We start from the raw sequence: 12,490 nt of genomic DNA, 5'->3' as shown, positions 1-12,490 counted from the left end.
TTATTCACTAATAGGAACTATTAATAGATAGACAAGTGTCTATCTCTCCATTGGAGAACCAAAAATATGCAAGATGACGCTGATGTAACTTGAAACTAAGAACAAGCTCCAAGAAACAGATCCTAGTATTAAAATGAGACAACAACTAGTGAATGCCAGAAAAAATTTAATTATTAGAATAAGAAAATGATTTACCTTATTAAGGAAAATATGAGCTAAGGAATTGATACTGATGTTTTAATGAGGAATAGCTTATTCATAAGGTATGAAATGGTTCTCTTCCAAGTCTCCTTTATTATAAAGGTGAAGAGTGCAGGCTCAGCTGAGAATTCTGAAACCATCTTATCTTATTTCAAAGTACAACTCACAGTCATAGGACACAGCAAATGAGACTTTGGGGAGATACTGAGGTGCTTTCAAATCATTCAAGGTGAACTTTCAATATATATTTACACTTCAGAAGAGTCTGAGTTGGAGGAATGAATTATGCATTATGTCATTCTTCTATCTAGTGACATGAACATATTTCATACTCTGACATCTTATGTATGCATATTAATAAACTTTTGAAATTATATGTTCACAATTACATATTCTGTTAGTAATTTACTTTTCTATGTTGATGTTGGCTAATTAGAATAATTTAATATGAAGCTCTTTTGTATGTATAAATATAAGGAGAATACAGATCATTACAGTTTTGATTCTGAACTTTCAGTACTCTTATAATCAATCCTATTAAGATGTGGTATTTGTCTTTTATCAGTTTAAATCCTTTTGCTCATTGTTAACACACTTTTGCTCTCACCCTTGCTGAAGCTTGACATTCAGAGCTCTGTTTACAGGATTTCCCAAAAGAAGTTTCTGGAGTGATACAGATGAGTGAGGACATCAAGAAAGTGCCACAGCACGCACCCCTCTTCATCCTGCTTCTGGGGTTGAGACTGGAGGTTTAGATGAGTGATATCCTGAAGAACTAAAACATGTTTTGGGGCATATAGAATAAAATAAATCATCTATATTAGTCTGAAAGTTGATACATTGTAAAAGCACTTACCCATACACATTTTAATGCGATCATTGTTGCAATGTGTGGCCATTCTCTATTCCTGATGGAAGTATCTTTGAGGAACTGATGATTATTCTACCTCTAATCTGTGTGACTGTATGTATAGGAATGATGGTCACCAGGAACATCAAATAAAGCCAGTCTTTTAAAGAGCTCCAACCAGAAAAATGGCTTATTTTAGGGCCAGAAGAATATAGATACTGCTCCTACACTGCTCATTGGGTGGCCATTTTCTTGGATGTCTGGGCCCCTGGTGGGTTCCATAGAGAGTATTTGGCACAGATTTCACACTGACCATCACCAGTCTCCCTGTGATTCACATAACCAACTATTAGTCTCCACAGTTTTGTAAACTTCCCTCTCAGCACTTCAGCCTCCACCACAAACTTCACAGAGAATGCTGCTCCAGCTGTGTCCTCTCTGCTCAGTCCTGCTTTCTCCCATGGTCATTGTTTGCATCAGTGGCTGTGATCCTGCATAATCATGGAAGAATATGTAGTGGCAAGGGAAGATGCAGTAGAACATAAGCTTCACCATGAACATTATTAAGTGACATGATCCCTTCTCTATCTATTCAGAATGCTTCTCTTCTTTGGGACTGTTACATAACAGGGGATTCTGAGGCTTCAAATGCTTGTGGAGATAGGGTTAGTGCCCTGACAAACTTTCTTTTCCCTGTGCCCAATCAAACAGAAATTCTCACATTCTTATTTTTATTTTTATTGCATTTTTTTGATATTTCATCATGACTGTAATATAGTGTAAAGACAAGCTGTCCTGAGTCATCCCATCTTTGCTTATTACCCCAATGGTAATAGACAAGGAGAAGGAAGGTGGGCAAAATTCCCCAGTGTTCCTACTCATTTAGAAACTCAAATGAAGGTGACCTTAGTATCTAGTAGCTTATTTCAAAATTATTTGGTTTGACCCCTACATGTCTCCTGTGTCCATTCACTTTATATCTTTGCGACTTTAACAGGTGGTCTAAGACCTTTACATCTCTTTCTATTTGTAGAAAATGTAATAAGCTAACTAATAATTTTGTTTAATGTATATTTTTTCTGACACTAATTTTTCTTCATTACCTATACCTCTTAATTTTAACTTAAAAAGTTTTACTTTATTTTTAAATAATTTGGAGGTCCATACTTCTTCTGCATAGGTAATCTTCAACTTACAATGGTTTGCATTCCAATGGATCAATAATTGTTGTTCTTTTTTTCTTTCCACGGTCTCCAAACAGTGTGTGCTCAGTAACAATCTAGATTAATATTTTCAATGCTTATGTTTCTATGGGTAATTGACACATAATAATAATATTCTTCCTTGATACCAATCAGGGGTACCAAGTCACAGTTTCCTGTAAAATATACAATGATTATAAAAATAGGCTTTTTGTTAGATGTATTTTCCCAACAGCAGAATAATGGAAGTGTTCAGAGAGGCATGTAAGGTAGCTTGGCTACCTAAAATGGTTCTGCAGGATATTTGTAATAGATGCAATTTTTTTTGTCATTTGTGGGGTTTGAACTCGGCCTGGGTGCTCTCCCTCAGCTGTTCAGCTCAAGGCTAGCTCTCTACCACTTTATCCACAGTGCCACTTTGGTTTTCTGAGTGGTTTATTGGAGCTAAGAGTCTCACAGACTTTCCTGTCCAGGCTAGCTCTGAACTGTTTTCTGAGCCTTCTGAGTAGCTAACATTACAGGCCATTCAGGCCATTGTAATACAAGCCACTGTTACCCAGCTTATATTATATGCATTTTTGAGAAATAATATATCCAACCTACAATGGATTTATGTGGATATAATGATAGTGTTTAGCATAATTTTCACTCTATGATTGAATATTTTAAAACCTTGTAATCAACATTTTATAACATCTTAATAACCTCTATATATGTTTCTGTATATGTATTTTGCATGTGTATGAAAATAGGAGAAGAATACCTCCTTAAGTTGATGACTACCTACAGTGGGCATAATTCTCAATATTGGCTATTCTTTTTGAATTCGTGGCAATTTATTTTTATAAGAGGTAATCTATTTTATGATCTCTAAGAATTATATGTCAAATCTTTAATCCATTGGGAACTGATTTCCTCCTCACATTGGCTAATTGTGTCTTTCCATCATGTTTTCCTCAATTTTTTCTGAAGGTTTCTAAGTACTACTCATCTTTTAAACCACATTTATTTTATTGTGATTACAAAGGTGATTTACAAAGGGATTGTAATTATATGAATCAGAAGAGTACAGTGATAATGGATGATGAGATAATTTTGTACTATCTCTTCTGTTCCCTCACTCTCTCCCAGTCCCGCCCTCATGTCTCCACCTATGAAATATATAAAGTTGTATAGTTCACTTCCATCCATGTCCAGTGAGCTCCACGGCTGTCCCTGTTCACAATTTTTACCTCAGATTCTATACAATTCTGTATTCCCTCAACCCTCCTGAGTATGTGCACTTGAATTCACCATATTTAAAGAAAACAGAATTATCAAAAATTAAAACAAAGACAGATCTTTTGTTCTGTATCATTGAGTTCATATATATATATGTATATATATATATATATAATTTTATATAAATATGAAGAGGCATGTAGACATTCTGTCTAATTGTTTCTCTCCTAAGGGTATTCTCTTTTGGTCTGATTTTGTGTAGATATTTAGAATCCTGTATGATTTATCATATCTCAATTCTGTCTTTTCATAATCCATCTACACATAGATTTCTCTTGGGCTCTGACTTAGACCAAACCGCTGTCTTTATTTTGATCATTCCTTCCAAAGGGTGGCAGGATTTACACACCACTATCCAGTTTAGATCATTAGGGGTAGGGCTGGCAACCTTGTAACAATAGGCTCTTGATATATTTAGCCAGTGATTTCTCCAGGCCCTTCACCTGCAGACCTCTGGAACACCAGAGTCAGCCAGTGGAAGTTCAAAATAGTAGAAATTTATTTTCTTCACAGGTAGAAACACCTCTCACAGGCTTCTGCCCCAAAGCAATTTTTCTTGTTGTGAGGATGAGCTATCAATCTGCCTTGCTCTCCTCACTACCTGTTACAGACAACTTCTCTGAACTGATCTAGCTTTGAGATTGCTAATATTCACAGAGAGAAAGGAAGAGTCTGGTATCATCCTATTTATTTGCAAGGGTGAGAACATAATGAAGACCCAGAGAAGATATCATAACACGGCAGACCAATGAGAAAGAAACAACATGATATATAAAGCCATTGTCTCAATGTCCTTTATCTTACTCACTGATTTGGTTCTGACCACCTTCCACGTGAGACTACATGCTTCTTAATTATTAGTGTTCCATGTAAGGAAGCAGATTTTGGATAAATTAGTCTCTTTGCTTTTTTGACTTATTGTATGTCATCATAAGATTGTTAAACATAGCATGTACATTGAAAACATGTGGTTTTAATTCCAAGATTTAAAAGTCTAGCTGGAGATATTGGCATATCACATATACTGAGGTAATTTTGGTCTTTTCTGGTAGCAACAAGCTTTTGTTTCAGCCCCCTAGCTATCAAACCAAAAGACATGGTTTACTTAGGCCATTTTTAAAATTGCATCCTTGCTTTAAGTGTTTTGCTAATTTATATAGTAAAGCCAAATAAGGGAAAGTTTGCCTCAGCCTTATACCTGATCCTAAGGAGATTCCACATTTGTGGGGATGAGGTGTGATCGAGGGGCTTGAACTCTGGGCCTAAGTGCTATCCCTTTGCTCCTCAGCTCAAGGTTAGCACTCTACTACTTGTGCCACAGTGCCACTTCCATTTTTCTAGTGGTTAATTAGAGATAAAATTCCAACAGACTTTCCAGCCCAGTCTAGCTATGAACCATGATCCTCAGACCTCAGGCTCTTGAGTAGCTAGGATTTCAGGTGTGAGCCATCGGGGCCCAGTGAGAATCCACATTTTATTTTATGTTTATATGTGTGTGTTGGAATAGACTGAGACATAAAAACAGCTTATATCTCTCTTGCTATGGCAGTGAGAATGTTCCAATGCATAAAGATACTAAACCAGTTTAAAATGTCCAAAAACACTATTCTCTCCATATCTTCACTTCCACCATAAACGGAATATAAAGCACTCATTTTTCCTTAACTTATTTCTTTCTAGCATCATTACAGAGAATTGAGATTAGGATACAGGAAAAACAGCTCCTCATCTCTGCAGGCACCAATAGATATTTGCATAGGACAGCAGACTAATTTTGACTTGTCCTGTTTGAATGAATCATATTCTCTAGTCTAAACTAAGACACATGGGCACCATGGACCTATGATGATTTCCTGAGATGAGCCAGTCTTGCAGCTATATCCATCTTTGCCCAGCCCTCCTTATTTGCATTTGCCTACATCACATCTTACTGCCACTATGACTTCATAATGTGCTGTTCACACCTGTGCAGCAGTGAGTCCCAGTCAGCACACAGCATGGACATGAGGACCACTGCTCAGTTCCTGGGGCTTCTGCTGCTCTGTCTCCCAGATGAGGAAGGATAATACTTCTCTCACCCTGTGTTGTCAGTGATGCTTGTGGCTTCAGGGAAGTCTTGTAATAACCTGACCAATGATCAGGATATTTGCTTTTATGTTTCCAATGCCAGGTGCCAGAGATGACATCCAGATGACCCAGTCTCCATCCTCCCTGTCTGCATCTCCAGTCACCATCTCCTGCAGAGCCAGTCAGGATATCAGCAATTATTTAGACTGGTATCAGCAGAAACCAGGGAATGCTCCAAAGCTTCTGATTTCTTATGCAACTAGCTTGGCCTCTAGGGTTCCATAAAGGTTCAGTGGCAGTGGATTTAGTACAAATTATTCTCTTTCCATCAGCAGCCTGCAGCCTGAAGATTTTGCCACTTATTATTGTCAATAGTATATGAGTTACCCTCCCACAGTGATACAAGCAATGATAAAAAAAAAAAAAACTCCTAGGAAAGCAGAAGTGAGATGCTGGCCTGCCCAAGCTGCTTTTCCTTGTTTCTCTACTTGTTGACAGTACTTGTCTGACGCAGCCAGATTCTAAAGGAAGAATTCTCTGCAATCTAGCATTCTGTTCTTCTTAGCTCCAGCTGAATACCCATGGCACTGAGTCTCTGATTTAATAGTTGAAACCTATCGTTACATATGAGGAGTGCCCATCAATAATTTTGGACATTCCACTTTACTCAATTATAAAATAGCTTATTTTCAATCACTTTCTTTTTAGAAACCAAAACAACTGCTCAAATAAAAATGATCTTTTTGAGGTTCTCTGAATTTACATATTAAAGAATCTACAACACAATTTATGCTGGCCACTGATCTTCTACAAGCTAATGTCTTCTTTCCACTCAAAGCACATCTGTATTAAGTGATATTTCGATTACTTACTTCACAAATATCCAGCTTACAGGACAAACTACTTCTATAGTCTGTCCTTCAACTGTTATAAATGTCCTAACCCCTGCCTCACTAAAGCCAGCCTAGATTAGAAGCTCCAATTCTATTGGCAAATCCGTCTTCTTCAACTTAATTTCCATTTGTTAGAAAAGGTATCTACTACATTTTCTCAGAAGAAACATAAAATTCAAGAGCAAGATGATCTCAAAGACAAGGAAGAAATGGGATAATATCAGAAAAGTGAGCATTTAGTGTTTCAAGAAGCTAATGCAGGCTCTGAAGTGTGGGCTCAGAATTATGAATGTAAAAGTTGAAATTAAGAGGCCTCAAAATTTTGTTTCATTTGTTTGTAATTAATAATCGTCTCTTCCAAAAACAAAAAAAGAGGAGGTCTGACACAATGGCCTTCCATTGGCATCCTCACAGAGCCAAAGACCAGGAGGGGGAAAGAACCAGGACCAGCACCACATCGGCAGTGTTGAACTTGGCTTCAGTGTACTTCAGAAGCTGAGAGGACTAAACTGGTACCCTCCCCCCACAAACACTTGGCTTCATGGCTCAATCTAGCAGAATGAAAGGCACAAACTCTTGTGAGGAAAAATCTCACTACAGCCCTCAATCACCTATAATAAGTTTTAGAACTTTTAAGGTATAATTCATATAAGTGTAAACCTTATGAAAAGTGGTCTGTTTTATGTCAATATTCTTTTAATCAATATGCTTTCAATGCAAATTCACAAAGAAAGAAGACAAGAAAGCCATTTAAAACTATACAGATTCCTAAATAACAGGATGTGTATGTTTAATACATTGAGTGACAAAGTGGAGAATATATTTATTTTGTCAAAGCTTCCTGACTCCTATAGAAGTGTTCTAACACATGAGCCATTCCTCGTTCATTTTTATTTTTCAAACAGGTAGCATGCTTGTACCTTAATTGGGCTGGTAACGCACTTTCACATTCAGATTTTGTATTCTCATAATATGGAAGAATGAGTTTGGATCTTTTCACAAATATTCACTGAAACTTAAAATCCAGGATGAACTTGGGTTAGGTGGGGTTCAAGTTTTTCCTTTCCTCCATGATCATAAACCAGGCACCACTCTGAGCCCCAGAGATTGTGAATAGATATAAGTTGAGATCTAGATAGAACAATGACTTAAAAGAGAAATTTCTGCTGCAGTCCTAAATTATTAATGAACTGTGCAGTAAATAAATGTTTACAAATATCACTGGGATTGCAAAGAAACTCTAGAAGGCTCTTGAGAATGTTTTAGGTCATTAAGATATTAGAAAAGAATCAGGTCTTGAGATAAGTTCTTCAAACACCCAGAGCCAAGGCTGGACAACAGTTAGACATACATTCACTGGATCAGATTCCTCGGGTCACATGGATTCCCCAGAGTTCTGATCCTTTCTTGAATACAGTACCTGCATCCTCCCTGGGAGGAGATCAGAACACAGTATCTGGGGCTGTGCCACCCTGTCCTTAGTCTTGTTTCAACCCAATTCCTAATTCCAATGGCTGAAAGTCATTGGTTTTATAATTAACAGACCTCATTTTCTGAGTTGCCAAATCTAGCAATCCCATTTAAATAATCAGAAGTTGCCATAGTGTCATCCTGAATGCCTAGCTTACTCCAACTACTTCAGTTACTTCCCAAACATATCTGTGCCTCCCTCTCACACCTAGACTAATGCAGAAACAAAAAGATATTTAAAATGATTCACAATGCTACTCAACCTTCACAGCAGCTATCCTTTCTCTCCTTTGCTACATTAGGGTACTAGTTCTGATCTGCAGGTATAGAAAGTAGAGGTGACCCCCTCTCATCTCCAGGCAGTAAAAGAAATTTGGGCACATATGATAAGAAAGAGATGTCAGAGGACTAAGGAACAGGTACTTAATGGGATGGAGTTTGAAAGTGATTTACCTTGAATCTGATCTGGAATATTAAACTTGTACTGGAACTATGGATGTACTACAGCCCTTTTGAGAACAAATCAGCCCTACAAAAGATTCTTAAAGATGTCCTATACATAGAAAACCAACAAGCCCACAATAAAGGCCCAGAAACTGCACCCAAACCGAGAATCCAAGAACCATAGGAAGAACCCAGTTTTCGCAGCCCCCAAGAAGGTGGATTAAATGGCAGGAATTCCCAAATACCTCTCAGTCCTATCTCTCAACATTAACGGACTTAACTCTCCAATTAAGCGACATAGACTGTCTAGTTGGAATAAAAAGCAAGATCTTTCTATCTGCTGCCTTCAGGAGTCACATCTTGCCCATAAAAACAAACACGTTTTCTATGTTAAAGGTTGGAACAAAATCTACCAAGCAAATGCCCCCCATAAACAGGAGGGAGTTGCAATCCTAGTATCAGTTAAAATAGATTTCAAATTAAAATTCATAAGAAGAGATCAAGAAGGTTGCTATATACTAATTAAGGGATCTCTCCTTCAGGAGGATATTACAATTCTAAATATCTATTCACCAAACAACGGAGCACCCAAAATTATCCAAGAAACAATACTTTCCCTCAAAATCCACATAGATCCAAAGACATTAATTTTTGGGGATTTTTAACACACCACTTTCCCAACTAGATAGATCAACTCGGCAAAAACTCAACAAAGACACCACAACAAAAATGGCAAGTCCGACTCCCACACATGATAATCAGGTCACTCAACAGATAATGAATAATCCAGAAGAGAGCTCCCAAAAAACCCTACAAGCACTACAGGTAAACATGGTGAATGAAATGTTTGAAAACCTTGCAAAGTACTCAGTGTGAGAATGATAGGGAGATAGGAGGAAAACCAAAGATTAATACAGGAAACCATTTCCCAAATTGCCAAATTTAGCAGTCTCATTGAAATAATTACAAATTAGCTTTCCTTGTCATCCAGAAGTCCTATCTTCTATCCCAACCACTTCAGGAATTTTACCCAGATATCTGTGCCTAGATCAATTGAGAAACAAAGTGATATATAAATGAGACACAATGTTATTAAATCTTTAAGACAGCAATCTTTTCTTCAGCCTTGAAGTTGCCCAATCCTGACCAGCTGGGTGTAAAAGTATGAAAGAGCCTCTCCATTCTCTATATAGTAGCAGAAATTTGGACACGTAACAAGAAAGAGGTATATGAGGACTAGGTAGTTTGAAAGTAAGTGATTTTCCCTGAATTTGATGTGGAATGATCAGAGGGCAATGGATATATGTATGTAATGTAGTTCTTGGATAATATGAAACTGTAAATCCCAGTAAAAATAGTACCTGGTGACATGGCAAATCACAAAAACTTTAGAAATTTTGGACTTTTTTGGTAGCAACACGCTTTTGCTTCAGCCCTGCAGCCATCTGACCACAGGACATGCTTACTAAAGCTCTTGATATAGATGTTTTCCCTTGCTTTGTAATTTTTCCTATGTAGCGAAATTTTCCTTCATGCAGTAAAGTAAATAAGGAATAGTTGGACTCAGCGTTTATACCAGCTCTTGGGAAGAATCACATTTTACTTTGTGTATATGTGTGTTTAAGAAGAGCCTGAAGCATGAATTGCTTGAAATCTTAACAGCTTTTATATCTTTTCCTATGTCAGTGATAAGGCTTCAATGAATAGAGATATTAAACCAGTAAAAATACCCACAATCTCTATTCTTCCCATATCTTCACTTCTCTGCATGTTCTGAATATGAAGCACTCAATTATTATTTCACTCTTTTCCTTTTCAAGTGTCATGACATAAAGATTTAAAAACTCAAGAGAAATTGTCATCATCCCTGAATGTACCAATAGATCTATTCAAAGGACAGTAGACTCATCACAGCTTCTACTATATGGGTGAAACACATTCTCTGGGCTAAACTAAGGTATGTAGGCACTGTGGAAATGTGAGGATGTCCTGAGTTGAGCTGGTCCTATAGCTATGCCCAGCTTTACCTAGCTTCGCTGATTTGCATATGCTCAGAGCACAGCCCACTGCCCCAATGGCTTCATAATAGGCAGAGGACTGCACAGCAGTCAGTCCCAGTCAGCCCATAGCATGGACATGAGGGCTCCTGTTCAGCTCCTGGGGCTCCTGCTGCTCTGGCTCCCAGGTAAGGAAGGACAGCAATCCTCCCATCCCATGTGTTCAGAGCTGCGTGGGTCTTCAGGGAAGGCCTCCTATATCATGACTAACAGTGCAGATATTTGTGTTTATGTTTCCAATGCAGGTGCCACATGTGACATCCAGATGACCCAGTCTCCATCCTTCCTGTCTGCATCTCCAGGAGACAGAGTCTCCATCACTTGCCAGGCCAGTCAGGGCATTAACAGTTATTTACACTGGTATCAGCAGAAAGCAGGGAATGCTCCAAAGCTTCTGATCTATAATGCAAAGAATTTAGCCTCTGGAATTCCATCAAGGTTCAGTGGGAGTCAATCTGGGACAGAGTTCACTCTCACAATCAGCAGCCTGCAGCCTGAGGATTTTGCCACTTATTACTGTCAACAGAGTAATAGTTTACCTCCCACAGTGATACAAGCCATAACAAAAACCTCCCAGGGAAGCAGAAGTGAGAGACTGGGCTGCCCAGCTGCTGCTCCTGGTGCCTCCATTTACTGATAGAGCTTCTCAGATGTAGCACAGCTATGAACACTTTTGAAGTTTTTCATTGAAATGTGAAGGCTCCTCTGAATCTTTGTCCCTTTTCTCTTCCTCTGTCCCAGATGCACAGACACGGCCATGTCTCTCTCATATAAAGTCATCCTTTCTGCTTCACACAGTAAAACAGAAGCCAGACAAGAATCTCTAAGAAGGAATTGTTTTAATACAGGAAATGAGTCTAATCATTAGGTTGTTAACTCCTGGGTCATCAGAGAAGTTGGAAGGAGGAGTGTGGCATTCTCTGGTTCTGTGAGGCTATCCTAGGGTTTTGAGCACACAATCCTGTGATTCTCCACTCTGTGGAAAAAGCGAGGATGAGCGGCTGAGGCTCTCACCTGACCCAACTGCCTCTCCAGGGGAATTCTCCAGGCCTCACTTCTAATCAAATGTCAGCCTGCTTATGTGAAGAATTATACAAGTCTCTCCATTTCACCAAATCTAATCAAGGGATGACCTAATGATGAACTCTTCAGGAAAGAAGGGAAGGAACAGGGATTTGAGCTTCCACACACAATCATAATGATCATAATGATGTATTGAGGTAACTGACTGTCAACAGTGGTCAATTTTCCCCAACTCTCAGAAATAGTCTACCTAAGTGATAGCATTAAAACTGGCTTAAATTTGATTGTAGGTTTTTTTTCTACCAATCTGGGATTATGAGGCTTTTTTTAAAAAAATAACAAAATCAATTAATTCTTTTGCAGAAAACTACCATAAGATGCAAATTGTATAAAACATCACAAGTTGTTCATGAACTTACAGGGCAACAAACAACTTAAATAATTTCTTGATAATGCAAATCAGATGCACAACAATATTACAACTCAAAAAAAGGAAATATATTATAGGGTTAAGATTTCTTTTCCTTCTATGAGCTAGTGACTCAAATCTGCAATCCTAGTTACTCAGGAGGTTGAGATCTGAGGATTGTGGTTCAAAGTCAGCCCGGCTGGAAAGTACTTGAGACTCTTATCTCTAATAAATCAACAGAAACCAGAAGTGGCACAGTGGCTCCAATGGTAGAATGTTTACCTTAAGCTGAAGTGCTGAGGGACAGAGCCCAGGCCCAGAGTCCAAGCCCCACAAGCATAAAAATAAAAAGGGAAGGGAAGGGAAGGGAAGGGAAAAAAAGGGAAGGGAAGGGATGAAAAGATGAAAAGGAAAGGAGAGAAAGTAAGAAAAGTTTCAATGCATAAGTACTTAATAATGAAAACAGTGATTTTTTTCCAGGAAGAATGAATGAGAGTGAATAAAAGATCTAAGAAGGAACAAGATATTTCAATATATATATGAAATACTCTAGTACCTCTGTGGCTTCTGTGCATTATACATTTTGAAAATAG

General features: G+C 38.1%; 1 gene segment (V, D, J or C); it reads left to right on the top strand.

The window, feature by feature from the left end:
- Positions 1-10,516: 10,516 nt before the first annotated feature.
- LOC122116789 lies at positions 10,517-12,386 on the top strand. The segment is given in 3 exon segments: positions 10,517-10,593; positions 10,711-11,021; positions 12,378-12,386. Coding segments are annotated over 3 exon segments (375 nt in total).
- Positions 12,387-12,490: the final 104 nt, after the last annotated feature.

The sequence above is a fragment of the Dipodomys spectabilis genome, unplaced genomic scaffold, assembly GCF_019054845.1.
Source record: "Dipodomys spectabilis isolate Male_0828 unplaced genomic scaffold, ASM1905484v1 ptg000137l, whole genome shotgun sequence".
Lineage (NCBI taxonomy): Eukaryota > Metazoa > Chordata > Mammalia > Rodentia > Heteromyidae > Dipodomys > Dipodomys spectabilis.
Note: the sequence above shows the minus strand (reverse complement) of the source record. Positions and strands in the feature narration are given on the sequence as shown.